Below are 21,940 nucleotides of genomic sequence, written 5' to 3' on the forward strand. Positions count from 1 at the left end.
CCTCGGTTATCCCCACCTTCTGTCCTAACAAAATGCCCCTCAGCCTCCAGAGAGTCTTTCCTTAACCACTTCCAGGGAGTAACCCTCCCTGGAGCTGTTTAAGGAAAAACTGGACACAATACCCAGTGCTCTGCTCTGGTTGACATGGGGGTGCTCACTCACAGGCTGGAGTGGATTTCAGAGGTCTTTTCCAACTTAATTGGTTCTGTGTTTTAGTGAGTCTGTCATTCCTTCCATACTGGACAAAAAGCCCTGCTAAACCCAAAAGTCAAAAAGCAATTCCTGAATTGAGGGGTCCAGAACTGGACACACAGTACCTGAGGTGTGGCCTCATTGCACTGGTGAGCCCACACCAAGAATCTGCTTATATTTCTGGGCCCCTCAATTCAGGAAAGATATAAGGGACAGATCCAGAGAAGAGCAATAGAGTGCGTGTTCTATAGGGAGCGGCTGAGGGAGCTGGGGTTGCTCAGCCTGGAGAGCACGAGGCTCAGGGGAGACCTTACCATTCGCTATAATCACCTGAAAGGAGGTTGTAGCAGCTTGGGGTCAGGCTCTTCTCCCCCGCAGCCAGCCACGGGATGAGAGGACACAGTCTTAAACGGCATCAAGAGATTTTTAGGCTGGATATCAGGGAGAATTTCTTGACTCAGAGGGTGATTGGTTATTGGAATGGGCTGCCCAGGGAGGTGGTGGAGTCACCGTCCCTGGAGGTATTTAAGGAAAACTGGACATGGCACCGAGGACCATGGTCTTGTTGATACGGTGGTGTTTGGTCATAGTCGAGGATCTCAGAGTTCTTTTGCAGCCTACTTTGTGACTTTGTGACTCTGTTTCTGGCATTCTGGAATTCTCTCCGCGCTGGACAAGCCCCCTGTGGCCTCCCAGACAGGCCGGGCCCCCTGGGCGGCAGCGCCCCCTGCCGGCAGGAGCGGAGGGCGGTGCGGCCCGGCCCCGCCCCCGGCCCCGCCCCGGCCCCGCCGCCGCGGCCGCGGCACGTGACCCGGCCCCGCCTCCCGCCGCCGCCGCCGCCGCCATTGGCGGGGGGAGCCCGGCCCGGCCCCCCCGGCCCGCGCCCGCCGTCCCGGAGGTGCCGAACGGTGAGTGCGGGCGGCCCGTCCCGCTCGCCCCCCGCTCCCGCCGGCCGGGCCCGGCGCGCTCCCCTCCCTCCCCTTGGGCATCGGGCCTGGGCCTTCCCCTTGTCCAGCCCCCGCCGCGCGGGGGGCGGCGGCGGCTGCCGGTGCCGGCGCGGGGGGAACAAAACCGGCGGGGCCGCGCACGGGAGGGAAGAGGGAGAGGGGAGGCGGCGAGAGAAAGCGCTTGGAGGGGCGGGATGAATGGGCGGGCGGCGTGGCCCCCGGCCCCGGGGGTGCGGCCCCCGGGAGGGCCGGGCAGCGGGGAGCCGGCGGCCCCGGGAAAGCCGAGCCCGCAGGCACCCCCTTCCCGCAGGAAAGTTAAAGTGATGCCGGCGGAGCCAGGAGCGGGAGGAGCACGCTGCCGGTCTGCTGTCCTGGGATAGCGAGTTCGGCACGGGACGTGTCCCCGCCGGGACCGGGCCCTTCCCCGGTGACAGAAATAGCTGCCGGGAGCGGCTGCGTCGCACGTGGGAGCAGAGAAGCAGGTGCAGAAGCCAGGCTCACTACAGCTCTGGAGAGCGTGTCCTGTGAGGAGCGGCTCGGGGAGCTGGGGTGTTCAGCCTGGAGAGGAGGAGGCTCGCGGGACCTTATCGCTCTCTGCAACCACGGGAAAGGAGGGTACAGCCAGGTGGGGATCGGCCTCTCCTCCCAGGCAGCAAGTGACAGGACGAGAGGACACAAGCTTAAATTGCACCAACGGACGTTTAGATTGGACATTAGGAAGAATTTCTTCACTGTGAAAGTGATTAGACATTGAAATGGGCTGTCCAGAGTGGTGTTGGAGTCACTGTCCCTGGAGGTGTTGAAGGATAGACTGGACGTGGCACTGGGTGCCATGGTCTGCTTGACAAGGTGGTGTTCAGTCATAGGTTGGAGCTCGATCATCTCAGAGGTTTTTTCCAACCACAATGATTCTATGAATTTTTTGCAAATAAGGAATATAGAAACTTTGGATTTCACATTTCTCTTCTGTAATCTTCCCTTGAACCCCATACTCTTTCAGAGTAGTGTAAATGGAATTCTTAGCATGTTACCAAGTTTCACAGCCTTAATTCGGTTCTTGACTAGATTGCAATGCTCTAGTGGCACTTCATTAGCTCAGGTACAGCACTGCAGCAATAAGGTTTTCGAGGCCATTTTTGGAAGCCAACTGGAAGTGGAATTGGAACTTGGAGTTAGGAAGCTGTAGAAGCAGTACATGGAATTAATTTCTTCAGTCTTGAATCTGTCAAAGGTACATTGATTTTACTCTGCAATTTAGACTGTTGTTAGATCTTTTATTGAGAACTAATGTTGTGTAGACTTGTCATTCTCTTAACAAAGATTGAAATATTGCAAAATTACTGCAGTTCTGGGTGCTTTGTTTTTCTTAAGTCATCTGTATGCACATCAAGTATTGTCACTTTGTAGATCTCTCCTGACTTGAACCTTTCCTGGAAACATGGAACTTCATAATGCAGCATTTCCTGCCTGGATCTGGTGCCTCCCATGTTCTTAGTGTATCTTGCTGTTTCAGTGGCTGGGTCAGAGTGTTTGTGCCTTGTGTAGCTGTGAAGTTTTAGAGACCTTGTTCAGCAATTGTTGCTGGTGGAACTTAGCCTGAGTAGACCGGCTGGCAGCTGGGAGTTCAGATGTGAGGTTGTGGTCAGATACTGTGGACACTTGAGGACTAGCAGGAGCATAGGGCTGCCTGTCTTGTTCCTGGTGCCTTGGAAGTGATGCCCTTACCTGCCTAGTGCCTTGTAGAGTGCCTGCTCTGCCCCACTGCAGGGTGTTTGTGTGCAGCTTCCTCTGGGAGCTAAACTTCTCTTTGTCAGTCACAACACAGGGATGTAGCTTCAAGAGAAGCATCATGCTGCCACCAGACTGCCATTCATTTTTTGGCACTGCAAGAACGTGTAATTTTTGCTTTTGCTTAAACCCAGCAAAAGTCTGGATCTGTTCCTTCTAGCAGAGGCAACGATGCTGCTGTATCTCACTTACTCAGATTTCTTTTGCTGGGAGCAAATTTGCCATTGACCCTCCCCACTGACAGAGGGTTATGACTGAGCTGTTTGTCTGGAAGAAACTTCCAAGGCTGATGAAAATCACCAGTGATCATTCCTGTGCAGTGACTGGTATAGGGAATCTTATGTGTGGTTGTAGTGCATTGCAGAAAATCGTAGGACTTTTCTTCTGGATCATTTTCCCAGCTGTGTTGGTGTCATTAAAGTATGTTGCATGTTCTCTACCTGCTTGTGTTTCACTGGGCTCGATTGTTCATTGAGAGGAAGAGTTATAGATTTTTCTGCCACTGAGAACCAAGACAGTCTGATTTTGAACAATGATGTGGCAGACTACTTGTTGCTGTGCTTTGAATTTCTTCATGTAATGTTAAAAGAAATCTAATTTTCTGTGCTCACAGACAGTCTAGATCTTTAGCTTTGAGCCCTTCGTTGCTTCCCTCAGACAGTCACAGTTTATCTTCAGTAGAGGAAAAATGGAAGTATATATTAACTGTTGCAATGCTAAGTGTAGAATGTGTTTATTAAAAATTACCAGGAATGATTGGAAGACTTGGAGCTATGAAATTGGAATGGAGTTAAAAAGTAGAGATATCTTGTTTGCTGCTAGAGTCATGTTGTGCCAACATTTGAATGGATTCCTTCTTATATGTAGATATCTCCTCTGCATTTTTCCTCTTTTCTTCCACTGGGAGGTTTTTGAGAGGTTGTAGGAAGTATGGCTTAATCTTAAGTAGGATTCTTGTGGAAGATGGGATATACCATCTCTGATGTGTTGGCTGGGAAGACATCAGGAGGTCTCTCCTCTCTGTGCATTAGCTTAGGATGCTCCTATTGCTCAGTTTAACATGAACTCAGCAGAAACTTCTGATGCTGTTTGACTCCACTCTGTGGCTGCCTTGCAATACTCATAACCGATTTTTGGTTGAATTTGTGGTTATCTCGCTGCCTCTGATTTCCTGGATACTTCTTCTTTCTGCCAAATCATGACTTTAGCCTCTTGGCTGCTAAGAACAAATCAAGAAAACCAGTGATAGTTGTTCTTTTCTCAGGTGGATACATGCCCTCATTACCAATCCTTTCCCCATGCTGTTTTTCTGTTGTTCCTCTGGTGGAGGAGATTATGGCCAGAACTGCAATGTAGGGGACAGGAACTGGTGTAAGGATCTTCAGCATCTCAGTGGAGAGAGGAGAGAGTTGGTGGTAGGAACCTCTGTATGTAGGTTCTAAACATGCCTGGAAGAAGAGGGGTTGTGAGAGATGGCTGATGGAGCAGCAATAAGGACTGGTGGTCCCACTGCTGAGATTTGTGTCTCTTGAGGCAGCTTTAAACTGAGTGATGGACATTGATCTGTGTCACTTGAAGTCAGCTAAGAGCTGAGTTGGTACTGATGCTGTTACTGTGCTTGACATTGAGGATATAGTGAGCTTTAAGCCAGAAGCACTTACCTGTTCAGGTAGATTTCAGTGGGAAATGTCATGTCTTAGGAAGACTCTGAATGAGTCCTGGCTGCCCTTAAGTTAAAATTTAGTATTGCAAGCCCCAGAATCTTAGTTGAATCACAGTATTTTGTCTTGCAGGCAAGATGTAGATGCAGAACAGGCATAAATGCTGGGCTTCAGGCTTCTGCTGCAGTTGTAGTGTGTTCTGTTTGGCTGCATGTATTTGTTTTCTCAGCGTTGCAGCCATGGAAAGTGAGAAAAGGAGGAGGGAATGTAGAAAGAGCAATTAAGGAATATGTTGTACTTTGTAGTGTTACAGTAGCATGCAGCACAGGCTGTTATAGCCACTGCTGCACTGCACATCCTGTTACCTGAGAGCTCAAATAGGGGAATGCTCAGGTGTCCTTTTTACAAAACAGTTATGGCCTGGCAGAGTGTTCAACTAAACAAAGTGGCCTGGGGCCTGCACAGCAGTTATTTGTACTTGCAGAGGTGGCAGCTTCTTTGTCCTCCTAGGAGTATTCAAGAAGTCCTGAGAGATATTCCAGTGACCATCTGTCTTCTGCTTTGTTTAATGGAGAAGCTGATGCTCATGACAATTTGATCTTTGTCCTGAAATTCATACTTTTCCTCAAAGAGCTTCAGAGGACTAGAATGATGTTGTGATTTAGTACTTGCAGTGCACTCTGCAGTGCACATGGAGCACCCTGACAAAATCACACCATTTATTTAATAAAACCTTTTTATGGGTTTGATTTGCAGCAGCACAGAGCCAGTTCCCTTTAATGTCTGTAATAATGCATTTACACAGAAGGAGCATGGTCCATCTCCCTCAGTGTTGCCAAAAGGATGCTGCTGAGCACAGGTTACATCACAGTTCATGCAGAACCAAGGCCATGGGAGCCTGGTTACTGAATATATGGTTTCTAGGCTGGCTGGCTCTGCTGCTGTGGGACTCTTTAGGAAAACAGTGACATGTTGTTCCTTGCACTTTCACCCAACTAGGCAAGCCAGGATCCAGTGCAGAACAAGTTGTGATGCAGAAGCTGATGGCAAAGAGCGGTGTGAAGCAGAGTCATGTGTGTGAGAAACCTGAGTACAGAGGAGGACAGCAACCAAAACCATGTAGAGACAGTGGCACTGGAGCTCAGTATTGAGAAGGAATCTGGAGGGATTGACAGGAAAATCTTTCAAACTAGCTATTTAGATCTGTGCTAAGTGAACCAGCAACATCTCAGAGTTTATTCCTCCAGAAGTGTTTCAACAAATTTAAATTGACGAGATGAGTTAGTAGGGGCTCAGTGCTGTTTGTTACTGATCTCAGTAACTATTGTAAAACTAGATTTACTGTTCCATGGGCTTGCTGCCTAAGGTGCTGCAATAACCAAGAGTTGTCTTGCTCAGTAGGGTGCCTCAATTAAGTAGAGATTTCAGCAGAAGAGGCAGTTACTTCAGTGACTGCCAGGTACAGTGAGTTGAATTACAAAACTAAGAATGGTGAGTGATGGCAATGTGAGACAAAGTGGCCTCAGCTCTTTAATGTTATTTCTTACGCAAAAGGCTTGACTGTCAAGACTTTTGGATGTCTGGATTGTGCCTGTAACTTCTTCGGTTCCAAAATAATCTCATGGTCAAAAAAGCTTAGCATCAATGTGGACAATTTGTGGAATTTGGGAATCACTGACTTTTTCTAACTGTTGTATTTGGAAAGAAAGTGGGAATTTTCATCATAAAGTAAGATAGAACTGAATAAAAGAAGAGAATGGGGAGATGGGGTGAAGGGTATCTCAGTGAATAAAAAACAGCAGCAACTGCAAGAAGGTGACGTGAAGAGCTGGGAAATATGAAGAGAGTAGAAGAGATTGTCTGGTAAACTTTGTTATAAACTGTGATAAATTCAAATTAGAAAAGCCCTTTTTTGGTTTTCTGTGAAAAGAAAATGGGTAATTCAGGATTACAACCAATTTTGGAATTCACAAATTCCCTTTCAAGTCTAAAAACGTGATTACTGCAGTATGTCTTCATTATCCTAATTATGTTCTGCTGTGTTTTGATTAAAAAAAACCCAAAACCTTTTTATTTCACTCATATCAGCAATTCAGAAATTTTTGCTTTCAAATTTAAATTTTCCTTTCCTCCCATTGTCCTGAGTCCTGAAAACAAAATATAAACTGTAGTTCATAAAGATTTGAAAGTCTTTTAGAGTACTAAGACATGATGTGCTGTGGGTTTTTACAATTTGCAAGTTATTTTCTGTTGAAGAGATACAGCCCACTGAGCACTGCTCTCATCTTTGTTTTGTTTTCATCTTTTACAGACATAAAAAATTTGTTATAAGATGTTGGGAAGTGTTTTGGGTCAACGCTGAATGTGGTGTGGGCTCCAGTTTGGGGTGTCTTTTGTATGGCTGCCAGCAGTGCTGGGAAGCTGCAGCTTATACCCCAAAGGCCCTTCCACTTCAGTGTCTGTGGAGCAGAGTAATTACTTCTCATTTGTAGCTAGGCTGTGGTCGGGTGCTGTTCATTTGCCTCATGGTTGTAAAGCAGGTTCCTTCTTAAAGCTCCATATGTGGTTCCACTGTGCTTCCCAATTGGAAATCTACCTGTTCCTGTGGCTTAATGTCATGTGTGTGTGCACAGTGCACACAAAGGAGTTGTTCCATAAGCAGCTGAGCTAGTGAACCTGTATTTCTTAGGGATTTGTGCCCTCCTGCTCCTCATCCAATCCTCCTTTCCTGGTTTTTTGCTGTATCCATCTCATCCTTTAGCAGCACTGCTAATTTGCTTTCATTCTGTCTCTACCCCAAGCCCAAAGCAACTCACTGCTGTAGTATTTTGAATTCCTTCCCGTTTTCCTTAATTAAAGCTGAATCAGATACTGCTTGCTCTGAATGTTTCAAGACTTTTTGTGGAGAGGCTAAACAGAAGAAGTTGCTGCTAAGTGACATATTCTGCCTCAGTGGAGGCATTGCTTGCATTCTCTAGTTGCTGATTTTCATGAAAGGTGTAGAAATGCAAAGTAAGGCTGGATTGCTTTGTCCAGTTTGATTGGCATTGACTGTAGGGCAATGTGTTTGTATAAGCCTCATTTCCATAAGAAACCAAGGGAAAAATGCTTTAGGAATAAATTAAGAAAACTTGCTTTGAATGCATATTTTTAGACTTGTTAGTTTTATATATATTTAGACAGGTAAAATTAATGTTAAAATTAAACAACAATTTTGAGTGTTTTGAAGCAGTGTGTTTTACAACACCCCCCAAAATTAAGCTGATAGCTTAGCATGATTAATCATGTAACAACTATTTAATTTCAACCTACAAGGAAGAAGTGTGCTCATTTCACTTAAATGTCCTTTTTACCTTCCACTTTATGCCAGTATAACTTGCAGACTATGGCTAGACTTGGTTTTCTGCTTATTGCAGGAGCTAATCTGGTTAAATTCTTTTGGAAATAGGGGAATCTAGCCAAATCATTAAAAGCTATTTACACTGGGGGGGGGGGGGTTGGTTGGTTTTTGGGATTTTTTTATTGTTGTTGTTATTTTGTGGTTTTTTAAATTTTGTAAAAACATTAATTTTGAGAAATTTCCATCTTTGGGGTGAGGAAAACAATGTTCTGGATACAGTGGACTGTTAACTACCAACTGGAAAAAAACCCTGCTGTTTTTCTTAAATAGTATTTTTGTTGTTGGGGCAACAGATGAAATAATAGAACAGGAAAAGTCCTTTTCATAATAGATGAAGCTTTTATGATCAGTGTTATTTTTTTTATCATATAATTAGTGAAAGGAAGCCAGTATTTAACAGATGTAAACAGCCTAGGCTTTAGACTGCTGTTTTCTTGAATTTTAGTTTGGTCTTTGTCAAAAACGGATGATTTGTTTTGAAATTTAATAGTGAAGATGCATTTTTTAAATGGCCTTATCTCAGTGGCATTGTTTCAAGTACTTTCCAAAGTACTTTTTGGTTTCAGTTTACATATATAATGTAAATAATACAATTTCATTAAAAGCACATCAAATTTGGGAAGAGAAGATAATGGAGAAAACAAGTCACATTTATCAAGTGAAATTCAAACTTCGCTCTTCATCACCTGGGGTTTTTTTTATCATTTGCTTCCAGTTTTTTTACATAGGTAGGAAGGCCTACTGTTAAATATAAGCTTTATTTTTTTCAAGTTTTACTGATGCAAAATGACTTTCAGGAGTTGGTGACACTTATGTTTGGATTTCTCTATGAAGTAGTCAGTACCTGTGCAAAATTTATGCTTTCTAAAAAGGGAGTGGGGGGTGAGCAGGGAAAAGCACATGTGGTTATTTAGGAGTGACAGAGTTGAAATTAACATGAAAGAATAACTATACAGATCTTTTTCCTTTATTGCAGGAACTGAAAATTCCTCTTTAAAAGGTGCACTGCTGTGGAAACTGTTACTGCCTATAGAAAAATGGACATGTTGCAGATACTACGTAAAACCACAGAGCGCTTGGAATGTGACTACTGCAGCTTCAGGGGAACTGACTATGAAAACATACAAATTCATATGGGTACTGTTCACCCAGAGTATTGTGATGAAATGGATGCTGCTGGCTTGGGCAAACTTATATTTTATCAAAAAAGTGCAAAACTGTTTCACTGCCATAAATGTTTCTTTACCAGCAAGATGTATTGCAACGTATATTATCACATCAAAGCACAGCATGCAGCACCTGAGAAATGGAATGAAGAGCAGAAAGAGCAACAGGTAGAAGGAGATTCAGATTCATCCAAGAAAAGTGTCACATTGGAGCCACAGAAACCTGCCCTTTCCCCTGAATCAGGCAAACCTGCCCTTTCTCCTGAACTCCCCAAATCAGAACCTGTTGTTTCCCCCAAGCTTCAGAAATCTTCTGTGTCTCCAGAGCCCCAGAAGTCTGCTCAGGTGACTTCCCCAGAGCCAGAGAAGTCAGTCCAGACTGTGTCCCCAGATCCAGAAAAGTCGGCCCAGGCCACATCTCCCGATCCAGAGAAGTTAGCCTCATCTGTGTCTCCTGACCCACAGAAGCCATCTCCTGTCGTGTCTCCTGACCCACAGAAGCCATCTCCTGTCGTGTCTCCTGACCCACAGAAGCCATCTCCTGCTGTATCCCCCGACCCACAGAAGCCAGCCCCGGCCGTGTCGCCAGAGCCCCGTCGGCACTCCCCAGCAACGTCTCCAGAGCCCCGCCGGCATTCCCCCGCCATGTCACCTGAGCCCCGGCGCCATTCTCCTGCTGTGTCTCCAGAGCCCCGCAGATACTCCCCAGCTGTGTCACCAGAGCCAAAGAAACCTCCTCCGGCAGCGTCCCCTGAGCCACGGAGGTACACCCCAGCCGTGTCTCCTGAGCCACGCAGGCATCCCTCCCAAATGCGTCGGCCCGCTTCTGCTTCTTCTCCTGAGAGCCGGAGGCCGGCTTCTGCGGTTTCACCGGAGTCATGGAGACCTGGTCCAACTGTTTCCCCTGAGCCCTGGAGGGCTTCCCCTCATGAAGTGCAGAAGTCTTCCACAGTTTCTCCCTGGGCTTCAAAGCCTGCCATGTCGGTGTCCGTAGAGTCCCGGAGGTCTGCCCCTGAGTCCCGAAGGCCTGGTTCGGTTGTGTTGCCAGAACCTAGGAGGCTCGTTTCTGATTCGTGTAAGTCTACGTCCTTTTCTGAATCCCAGAAGTCTACTCTTGTTTCTTCTGAGCCCTGGAAACCCATCTCATCTGTTTACCCTGAAGGCTGGAAGCCTGTTCTGTCCCCTGACACATGGAAGCATTCTCCCCCTGTTTCTCCTGAGCTTCGAAAGTCCAGTCACACCGTTTCCTCTGACTCTTGGAAGCCTTCTTTCTTTCCTGAGGTCCGTAAGCCTGGTGTTTCAGTATCTCCTGAATCCTGGAAACTCTCTGAGTCACGGAAATCAATGTATTTTTCTGAAACTCAGAAATCCACCTCTGCTGCTTCGTCTGAGATTCAGAAACGAGCTCATTTCACTGAGCCTCGGAAAAGAGTGTTGTTCCCAGAGACTCGTAAATCTAATCCTACTGCTTCTACTGATGTCCAGAAACGTGCTGTCTTTTCTGAGCCCCAGAATCAGACGTCTACTTCTGCTGTTTCTACTGAAGGTCAAAAACAAGCTCTGTGTCCTGAAGCCCAAAAATCTGCTCTTGTTTCTTCTGAAGTCCAGAAGCATGCCCTGTTTTCTGAAGCCCAAAAACTCACTTCCATTTCCTCTGAAGTTCAGGAGTCTACTTCCTTTCTAGAGTCTCAGAAATCCACATCTCCTGAAGTTCAGAAACATGGTCTCTTTACTGAGTCCCAGAAACCTACTCCTGTTTCTCCCGAGACACTCAAGCAAGCTGTTTTCACAGACTGCCAGAAATCTGCTGTTTCCCCTGATGTTCAAAAGCATGCTGTATTTTCTGAGATGCAGAAGCCTGCTGCTGCTCTATCCTCTGATGTCCAGAGACATGCTGAAACTACTGTACCTTCTGAAATCCAGAAGAACATCCTGTTTTCCGAGCCTCACAAGTCTGCTTCGGGCTTTTTCTCTGAGCCCCAAACACCTAGTGAGTCTGGTGAGAGTGACTTTCTCTCTCACAGTTTAGATGATCAGAAACCACTGGATGATTTATTCTCACAGGATGAACAGTCAATATTAGCCAAAGAATCACCTGAACACATGTTATATTCATGCCCAAAAAAGAAGCCCAAGAAGGAAAACCAGGAGAACTCAGATTCTGAACTAAATAGCAGTGAGTGTGGAAAACCAGTGGTGGACTCAATGGAGATAAAGGAACAAGAATCCAACAGTGACCAAGAGCAGTATGATATGGAGTCATCTGATTACAGCAAAGAGAGCAAAATGGATGCAACTACTCCTACGCAGCCACAGTGTGTGCTTCAGTTTACTGAAGAGAAAGAGGCTTTCATCTCTGAGGAAGAAATAGCAAAATACATGAAGCGTGGCAAGGGAAAGTATTACTGCAAAATTTGTTGCTGTCGTGCAATGAAAAAAGGTGCTGTCTTGCACCATTTAGTTAACAAGCATAATGTTCAAAGCCCGTACAAATGTAAAATATGTGGCAAAGCTTTTCTCTTGGAGTCTCTTCTTAAAAATCATGTTGCTGCTCATGGTCAAAGTCTGTTGAAGTGTCCCCGTTGTAATTTTGAATCAAATTTTCCCCGAGGCTTTAAGAAACATTTAACCCATTGCCAAAGCCGTCATAGTGATGATACACCTAAAAAACACTTGGACAGCCTTGAACCACTTGAAGAACAAATTTAATCTGGTTTTTTTTTTCCCTTGTGCTAGAAAAGCTGAATTTACGAAGTGTTCAAAAGTGTTACTGTATGTTAACCGAGTAGTTTAGCTGATCTGACAAGTCAGAAGATGCATGGTTTATTGTACTATGTTTAACTTGTCTTATAGCTGTATTACTGAAAAGATTTACTTTTAAAAGTAATTTTAAATGCGTGTTCATGTCTTTGTATTACCCATCAGTAGAGTCATATTTTATTTTTCAGATGTACTATGTTTTTGAAACCAAAATGGATACAAATTAGTTTTGTAAAGATTTGTAAAACATATAGGCAATTAAGGACTGGAGTGGCAAGCAATCTGTATTTTCCTGTGAAGACAACTTCTTTTTTCACATTTGTTAAATGTTGTATTTTTAAAAATGTTTTTATCAAGTTCTCAAATCAAAAGTTCTCACTAAATTGAATGTGAATGAGCAAGAATATGAGGAACTACCAATATTCCTGGAATAATTCTGCCCTGAGGTAATTGAGTGTATAGACATTTGCTGGAAATTTATTGCACTCAGTTCTCTGACTTGTCTCAGATTTAGAAGCATCAAGGTACTTATTTTGTGATTCTGTATTTTGGCCATGTTTTAATCATTTACTAATATACATTAAATTGATAGATTAACGTCAGACTATGTATAGCTCAACACTTTCTCTTGATGATCCAGATGTTTGTAATGTCAGACAACCCCTAAATTTCCTGTATTTGGTGAAATGTTATGCTTTAATGTTTTAACAATAAAAAGAAACCCAACCTGGTGTTGGCCATAATTTTTTTTGTTCAAGTCAAGAAGAAAACCTTTGTATTCAGCGTAGTATCTTTTAAGTATCTTTGGCAACAAGAGATGCAAAATTACCTAGGAGGTCTGCTTTGGAAGCTTCATCTTGGCAGTCATCAGCCTCAGTCATCACTCAGCAAGGTTAGTCTAAATTTCCCATCTCTTTCAGAAGAACATGTCAGATGTAAATGAAAAAAAAGGAAAACAAGAATTTATGCACTGTTATTTAGGATGCTGGCTTTGGTGTGATCTGTATATTATTTGTTAAAAACACATAAGTACTTTATAATTCAGAAGGAATGTAGATTTTATGTGGAGGCAGCAGAAGGAAGAAGGAGTTCCTCTCCAGCTGAATTATGCTTAGACAAGCTGTTTTAAGTATGTGTTTAGGATATGAAGGTGTTAGTGTTAAATTAATAATAAAAAAGTCTCCGAGTGTAATCTCCAACCAAAGAGCTTCAGATTGGTTTGATTGAAGCTTGTATTTTTATCTTTGTTGTCTTTCATGAGGATTTCTGTAAGGAAGGGCAAAGATATTTAAAGCTCTAACCTCAGGTGACTTCTTAGTGCTGTTTATTAAGTGAAAGAGTTGCCTTCCTGCTATGTCTGTATGAATAATTCAAATGCATTGTGTGATTTACTATGTATGTTCTGTGGCTCCAGTTCCGTGTAGAAAGAGTGGCATTAACTAAAAGCCAGTAAAAGTGACTCATTCAGGACAGCACAGAATCATACAGTCATTCTTTACTTCCCAAGTGTTAGAAAGTATTATTTCTTGCAATGGCAAATATTTAATAGTGAAAGTCTGCATAGTGAAATGATTTCCTGACTTTGCAGCATGTCTTCATTATGCTTGGGTGTAATAATCACCATATTCAACTTTCAGGTTCTCTAACTTTTTAAAGGCTTTTTTACATTCATAGATAATATATTTGACTGAGAAAGTGCTTTTATATGAACTTCTAGGCAGTTCTTTTTTATCATCCCTATCCTTGGAGAGGAACCTCTTCTGTGTACTCTTGGAAGGACACTGGTTCACTGGTTTCAGTCCTTTTTGTGAAGAATGCTCAAGGGAAAGTACAAAAGGAAAACAATAAAGAAACATCAGAGGATGTTGTTGCAGAAGGATGTTAGCTGTGGCCATATGTGCAATACAAACTTCATCTTTTTATGGCAAAAAGTGGTTGATTGTATGGAATGCTCAGTCATGTTTTTAAAGTGCATTTTTACCAGCTTTCATTCAATCAAACTAAAAGTAGTCTGCAGAGAACTGAAGGTGTTTGACAGAAAAGGCCCTTTTTGTCTCAGGTTACAACTTCATTTCATTTGATATTTGGGGAGATTCTTGCAAGAATTACTAGTTTCAGTAATATTATATCTTCAGCATAGCTAAGAGTGTCTAAGTAGCTGTCTTGGTATATCAGTATGTTGCTTATCTCTAGATCAGAGAAATATGGAATGTAACCATTAGAATATGAACACATATAACATTATTGGTACTGTTTGGTCTTACATTAATGAGCAAATTGTGTAAAAACACCCCTGAACACCATTTAGGATTCAGTGTTTTAAAATAAGAATTCTGTGCTTCACCATTGTCTATTCTGAGAAAGATTCTATCAAAGATGTATTAAATTTTAGTATTAAAATTTAGTAGAAGTCAAAGGAATTCTTGCTAATTTGTATTGTCTAGCATACTTGACCAGGTATTTTTTATGAGCTATACAATCAAAAGATTAGGCTTGCTTTCTTACTTTCTTTCTTTGGGCAGAAGGGGCAGCGAGTTCATATGGGCTTATGGTAACTCTAAACCTGCACCCTCAATCACAGACATGCTGGCTGAGTTGCTTATTGATGATGTCTCGACAACTCAGCTCCATTATTTCCTCACATCTGCCTCTTATCTGTCAGTTGTCTGCTGGGTTGTTTTTTGGTTTATTTTTGACTGCCTCTGTATCTTTTTTTCTCTGTCTTACTGAATGCTCAGGCAAGATTTTTCTTATACCTTGTGAAAGTGTGCCCAAGCCACAAGTGCTTACCCCCAACAAAATGGGTAAACTGTGTGTGCTTAGTGGTTCATTAGCTGAGCTAAGCCTTGGTGTTGTAGTTGAGATTTGCTGTTCTGTTGAAGCTGCAGGGTAGCCCTCATTGTACCTAGACACTCCATGACTGCAGCAGAGGTTTGTGCAGGTATCAAAACCAGATGTTCTGATTCCCTGTCTCAAATGCTTATACTAATATTGACTCATCAAAGTGTACAACCTTCTGAAACCCAAAACCTCAAACTCCAAAGTTTAAGTGAAACTCAGTGGAAAAGCAGGCTTTTATTCCCAGAGGCTTCCTCCAGTGCTGCAAGAGCAAAAATTAAAAACAGTTGTTCTGCTCTTTGTACAGTCAGTGTTTAATTTTATTCCTTATTCTTCCTCCACGCACAGCCTTAAAACTTGAAACATATTGAGGAAAAACAACTTTTAAATACCTCCCAAACCTTCTGCCTTTTAAAAGTAAAAATAAAAATAAATTCTTTAAAGCCAATGGGAAAATAAAATGCTTGCATTAAGAAAAAGGTGCCTGACATAGGTATGTGTCATCCTGACTTTGTAGAAGACTGAAAGTTTTATCAACCACAGCATCCATGCTATGTACTTCTAGTTAGCAGTAGTCAGATGTTCACAGACACAAGAAGGTGAAGTTTCTGGCAGCTTCTCACAGAAGATCCCCCCCTTCCCATAGCCCCCCACTACCCAAGCCTGGCCACACAAAGCCAATACTTACTGCTGCATTAGTGGAAAAAAACTGAGCAAAGCAGGACTGTAACCAAGTGGGGTGGATGGATTGGTGGCTGCAGGCACACAGAAGTCTGATGTATCCAGTGCACCTTGGTCTTTTCTTCACCAGCAAGGCCTCCCATGCCTTTCTGTTTAGTCAAAGGGTGGAAGGAGTGGAAGAACTACCATCAGGGAGGGTTGAGTCAGCAGTGACTCGAGAGAACTCTGCTCATGCACGTCCGTGGCACCCTAGGGATGGTGTCCAGGGTGCTGTGAGAATTGGCTGACACCCGTGGCTATTGTACATCATCTTTAATGGAGTTTTGGGAAAAGTTTCCTGTCATTGGAGAAGAACAAAGGCTTCACCCATGTTCAAAAAAGTACAGAAAGATGATCCAGATTTCCCTGCTGGCAAATACTTAATTTCTGAAGTTCTGATAAAAAATGATGAAAACATATTAGAGGTGAATACTTTGGTTATTCTAGCAATGGCATTCTATAAATGTTAATATTTATGCTGATTCTAAGGACGGAATCTTTCTGAAAATTAAAGGAAAGGAGGGGGATGTGCATTGAAGCTTAAAAAGAAGCTTAAAGCTACTTCTGTTTTCCCTCATTCTGCAGTTTCCAAATATGTAACATTATAAGGACTCATCCGTGCAGTTGCTACAGACCTGAATTGGCTCAGTGATACCCCGTGCTGTTTTATTTTGGAGGAGAGCTGGTAATGACCAAATGAAGAATTTGGACAAAATCAGCTCTGCAGTTGAGATGATGTCTCAGCATGTCATTAACACATATTGGTAGAGCAACCTCACAGATGGGACAGAAGCTTTTTACATGAGGACCATATGTGCACTAAAGAGATAATGTAATGACCTTTCTGTTGTGGCTTTGGCTTTAGGGGTTACTGCTCTCAGCTGCCTGACTCCATTTGTCTGTGCTCTGTTCCTTAGCCCCTTTTGATTGAACTGTTCACTTGTGTGATTTCTAAAGCAGAAATTAGTCTCTTAAAATGTCTTGACTATAATTTTTTTTTTTTTTTCAAAACCAGCATGATTTCTAACTGACTACATTTATGGTTAAATGAAACATCCCACTATGGTGCAAATGGGGTGTTAACATCCAAAAGGGGCAAAAGAAGTCACGTGGGGGTGAATGGTAGGTAGTAATTACATATTTCTTAGGAAAAGAGCATGCACATACTAGGGAAAATTTCTTCACCAAAAGAAGTGTCAAGCCAGACAGGCTAGAGTAGGCAGCTCAGGGAGTCACCATCCTGGAGGTGTTGGAAAGACATGTAGATGTGGCACTTGGGGATATGCTTTAGTGCTGGAGCCTGCAGGGCTACATTAACAGTTGGACTTGATGAACTAAGAGACCTTTCCAATCTAAAGAGTTCTATGATTCTGTGATTCTACATGTAGCCTATGTGGACCAAAACATTCCTGTTTGAATGAGTCCTTCACTACATGTCACTTCAGGTTCCTTCCAAGGCCCTGCCACTCTGGGACCTGTATCAGCTGAGCCATGAACCTCCCTGTTAAATGAAATGCTTTCAACCTTACTGTGAGGCAAATCAATGTGTATTAGAATGTTAAATCGTTTTCTTAAAATATTTTGCTGCATAAATCAATTATTTATGTGGGAATTATACCAAATGAACTGTTAAATATTGTTTTCCTCTAGTTCCCAGATTCTGTTCTGCTCTGTACCCAACCTACTGTTCATTAAGACTCTTCCTCTGTACTCTGAAACAAGTGTCTTTGTTTCAAAGTCAGCATTAAAAATAAGTGACAGTATGGAATATTAATTTTGCCTAAAAAAATAATTGCTGTGGCTAAAGGCAGGTTGGAGTTGACACAAACAAACCCTTAATCAAACGAAATGTTCCTGATATGCAAATGAGAGAAATACACATTGGGCAGAAAGGGGTGTGTGTGCAAACACAGCATGGCTTTTACTAGTATCACTTGTTCACATGTAAGAGATTGTTTTGTTACAGCTTTCTCTCATATCTAACTGCCCAAAGATTTCACAACTAAAATAATTTTCAGAGCTGGAAACCAAACAGACTTTACTCCCTTTGGACTGTGCTGATCTCCAGGGTGACTTTAGGAGTGCAAAGTGTCAGAAAATATTAGTGTGGAAATTCTCATTGATGTGTTACAAGACTTGATGTACATTTTAATCTACACAGGAGGAATTATGGCTTTCATTGAATTGTATTATATGGACTTCTATAATTAATTTTCAACTAATTCAGTGTGGATATTATATTTTAAATGATCCTATGCTCTGACATTGCTGTTTGTGCATTGCTAGATCCTGCCATTATTTTTTTTAGTCTCCCTATTATCTGATTCTTTTAATTTGCTCTGGAACCAGCAACACATTTCTTGATTAGGCAGTACCCCTGTTGTAGCTGCAAAGAAATCTGCCTGAGGATCAAGTGTATCGGCCATTTTTTACTTTTTGGTCCCTTGCCCAGAGAAGTTGGAGATGCCCCATCCCTGGAAGTGTTCAAGGCCAGCTGGTCTAGGGGAAGGTGTCCCTGCCCACGGCAGAATGGTTGTAACTAGAGGATTTGTAACTAGAGGATTTTTAAGGCCCCTTCCAACCCAAACCATTCAGTGATGGTGCGATTCTGTGCTACACCAAGAGCACAGAAGTTTCATTGTTCTCTGCCTGCCGGAGCCCAGTTTCGCTAAAGTTGTCATTAGAGGGAGCCACAGAGCAATTTATGAGCAGATCAGCTTTAAACATGCTAAATACACACACAAATAATAATAATCATAGTAACAACAACAATAATAAATAATAATAATAATAATAATAATAATAATAATAATAATAATAATAATAATAATAATAATAATAATAATAATAATAATACACCAACTATTGGTTCACAAATGGCTCTGAGCTTTTGTCCTTATTCTGGTGAATTAATTTTGGCCCTCCTCTGACTGATTTCCTCGCCACTGTATCCCGAGTATTTTGTTTTAAAGCACTTGTTTGTTTTCTTTGCCATCCCTCCCTGCTGTGTAGTATTCCCAATCCCTCAGCACATGCATTATTTACAAAGGTGCTCAAAACATTTATGCAATCACCAAAAAATGACCTCTCTTTTGTTCTTTAGGCCACTACTCCTCTCATCTCGGTAAGAAGAAGCTCTGAGGGAGTTTCAGAGGAGTTCTGCCCTTCCCACGGAGGCATTGGAGTGCTGGGCTGTGCTCGAGGGCCCCAGTGCCCAGGACCCGTGCTGGGCATGAGCTCTGTAAGTGCAAAGAGGATTTCAGTGCAGTGCACAGCAGCTGGTGCACACAGAGACACAGCCTGTGCCTGGCAAGGGGGTTTAAAGATCCCAGACCTGCTGACAGCCAGAAAAGGAGGGGATGGAGCAGGGCCACAAGCATTCCCCTCAAGTCTTGCTCACAGCAGCTGCAGCTCCCACTGCTTTTGTGGAAGACCCCAGCAGAGTTTCTCACCCAAAGCTTACACTGAGAAGGACACACAGAAATCACAGTGATTCAGTCACACAGAAATACACTGGAGGGAACTAGTGAGATGGAAGAGAGAAGAAATGTGAGAAACCACATTTAGATCCAGGTTAAACTCTCCCAGGTTTGGGCAGAGAGAGGACAGTCTCCAAGTAAGAAATCTGAATGTACAAATCCAGGTGTAGCTGGTGGTGTCATAGGAAGTCTGCCTGCAAAGCAGTGGTGGCTCTGGCTGGGTTTAGTATGTTTCCACTTCCAGCACTTATTTGTTATTGATGCACAGCAAGACAATGACTGTCTTGCTGTCACTGTGTTGGTGACATATTTATTTATTTTTTATATCTTATCTAATATTAAATTAGATATAAGGGAGAAGTTAGTTACTGTGCAGGTGGTGAGGCACTGGAACAGGTTGCCTGGAAAATTTGTGGATGCTCCATCCCTGGATTTGTTCCAGGCCAGGTTGGATGGGTCTTTGAGCAACCTGGTCTAGTGGAAGGTGTCTATGGCAGGGGGGATGAGATCATCTTTGGGGTCCTTTCCAGACAATTCTATGATTTGCTGTTACATCCGTGCTTTGGGACATTGCCTTCAGATGCAGCCTGCCTATCTGCAGTCATAGTTCCCCTTGAAATCCTAGGGAATTTTGCCTGAGTAAGGCTGTGCACAACTTGTCTGACAGAGGCAAAAGCAGTTTGCAGAACAAAATAAAAACAAGCCCTGAAACGTCTGTCCTTCATCATTTTGCATTGACTTGCTGTGGTCTGGGCCATCTCCAGCATTTTTTCCTCTCTGCTCTCATTACTCCAGGCAATAATGAGACTGAATAAGTGAAATGACAAACTTGGCCTTGACATGGTCAAAATGTTGTTAAAATGGGGAAAAATACAAACATACTGCCTTGACCATGGGAACCTTCCTGCTCCATTTATGGTAAAAAAATACCAGAAATCCTTAATTCCCTCAATTTCATAATCAATTTTAGACTTCTTTGGCATACATCCACTCTTAGGTGTTGCAAAAAGCATCAGAGACAAAAAAGTCAGAAGACTTTCATAATTTGATCTTTCCATCCTGTCAGTGAGATTTTTTTAAAATTTTAACTTTCTACTAAAGCAACAGAAGTAAAGTTGTAGGGATGTCTTAATAGCATTGAAATGATCACCAGGAATGGTCACATCACTTGGAAGCAAATGCCTCTTTTCAGTAATGGTCTCCCACTGTAAGATGAACTGACAAAATGAGATAAATGGTCTGAGGCAGGATTGTTGGCATAGCCTTCACTGTGGTTTTGAAGCAGCAAGGAAAGATTCAAATACCTACGTGTTTACAACAGAATCAGAGCTATTTATCTAAACTGGTTTATGTCGGCACATTTATGTGCAAACAGCTGAAGTGAAGATTCCAGTTTTGCTGATAAATAACAGAAAATGAACCCACCACCCCTGGCTTGTGCAGCATAGCTCACATTGCTTTGCAGCAGCTGCAGGATGGAAGTTTTACATTTTGAGTAAACAAACAGATATGATCCCAGCACAGGGCAGGGCTCCTGCCAGGCTCTGGAGCAGCAGCTCTGCAGCCTCCTGGCCAGGAGAAAGCAGGCACTGGAGCCTTTGATGGCTGCTGGCCTGGGCTGTGTCCTATCCAGATTTCTTAAAACTGGCTATTTTATTGTTTGGCTATGAACTCATTGCTGATTAGATGGAACTGGGTTTGTTTAATTAAAAAAAGAAAACAAAGGCAAACAAATTGAGTTAAAACTATGTGGTTTATGGCAGAAAATGCCAAAGTTAATTAAGGTTACCATCTGTTTCATCAAAACCTTTATTTGCTTTGGATACCTCTAGTTTCAGGTCAGGGCTGGTTTTAATAGCTTTCTCAAATTTATTCCAGTGACGAGGCACTTTAAAATTAAATTACCTTATTCTCCATAACCCTGAGCAGAGTGGTGATGTCTGCAGTGACCTTATGGTGCTATTTCTTGTAAAGAAAATATTGCTGTGGCTTTAATCACTGCAAGCTTAGCCCTGCAAGCAGAAAGCTTGCATGGCTTTTCCCAGGGATTTATTAAAGGAGATATCTGTGTTTCTGTGGGAGGCATCTTGCAAACATGAATGGCATTCTTCTCCTCAGTATCTCCTTTCCACTACCTGACCATGATTTAATTTCTGATAAATCAATTCTCAAAAAAACCATGAAGAATTCACCTCTCCTCATGGTAGTTCTGCACACACCTCGTTGCTAAGAGCTGTGTCACAATGTATGAGTCAGCTACCTTGAGAGCCTTGCAATACTCTTGACTTGTAAGGCAGAGTCTGGAGGTGCTGAGTGACCGGACATTGCCAGAGCTTCTGCCCCATGAACTGGATTGCAACACGAGGCCATTTATAGCAGGCTCCTGCTGGACTGCTGGGCTGCCTGCGGTCCCTAGGGAATGCTAGCATGTACAACACTTCTTGACTGGCTTCCAGGAGGCTTGTCAGGTATTTGAAATCAATGTTCTGTATTACTATCAGTAAATAGAGGAGGCCAGACTATTGCTTAGGTGATAGAAGAAAGGTGCCAATGAAGCTGGCATCAGAAAAATGGCAAAGTACAGTAACTTCTTTTAACAGCACATCTGTCTTATTATATACACATCCCCCAAAACATTTATTTCTCTGGCAAAGGTATCACTGACCAAATGATTGTAATTTCTAAGGCTCAAAGCAACACATGGACTCATGTGTACTAAATCCTATGAATTCAAGGAAAATTCAATGGAGGATCTGCTTCTAGAAGGAAAAATTCTTTACCCTGCCTCCTTCAAAGAGAAACAAAAACATCCTTTATTATTCTTAGTGAGAGGACTGTGCTGCTGCTACCATTCTACACAGTGAAATGATGATTCCTTGAAAATCTTGCTCCTCTTACATCTTAAATAAATACTAACCCAATGGGAGTGATAGAGAATTAGGCAATAAGATTAGAAGGAGAGATTGTTCCTGAATCAGTCCTCTAGGAT

General features: G+C 42.8%; 1 protein-coding gene across 3 annotated transcripts; it reads left to right on the forward strand.

Annotated features, from left to right (window-relative positions):
• The first annotated feature begins 976 nt into the window (after positions 1-976).
• Positions 977-12,645, forward strand: CHAMP1 (chromosome alignment maintaining phosphoprotein 1). Of its 3 annotated transcripts, none has more exons than XM_071430723.1 (2): positions 977-1,100; positions 8,965-12,645. In XM_071430723.1, the coding sequence occupies exon 2, from the start codon at positions 9,026-9,028 to the stop codon at positions 11,861-11,863; it is 2,838 nt and encodes a 945-aa protein (XP_071286824.1). In that variant the 5' UTR covers positions 977-1,100; positions 8,965-9,025; the 3' UTR covers positions 11,864-12,645. The 3 variants fall into 3 exon arrangements, with proteins under 3 accessions (XP_071286824.1, XP_071286826.1, XP_071286825.1); XM_071430725.1 differs by lacking the exon at positions 977-1,100 and adding an exon at positions 1,374-1,621; XM_071430724.1 differs by lacking the exon at positions 977-1,100 and adding an exon at positions 1,637-1,764.
• The last annotated feature ends 9,295 nt before the right edge of the window (positions 12,646-21,940 follow it).

This window comes from Agelaius tricolor, unplaced genomic scaffold (assembly GCF_023055355.1).
Source record: "Agelaius tricolor isolate 1412-34295 unplaced genomic scaffold, bAgeTri1.0.p SCAF_7, whole genome shotgun sequence".
Lineage (NCBI taxonomy): Eukaryota > Metazoa > Chordata > Aves > Passeriformes > Icteridae > Agelaius > Agelaius tricolor.

What these genes read in the sequence shown, in the direction of transcription:
- CHAMP1 (XM_071430723.1), top strand. Translation starts at nt 9,026, where the DNA reads ATGGACATGTTGCAGATACTACGTAAAACCACAGAGCGCTTGGAATGT.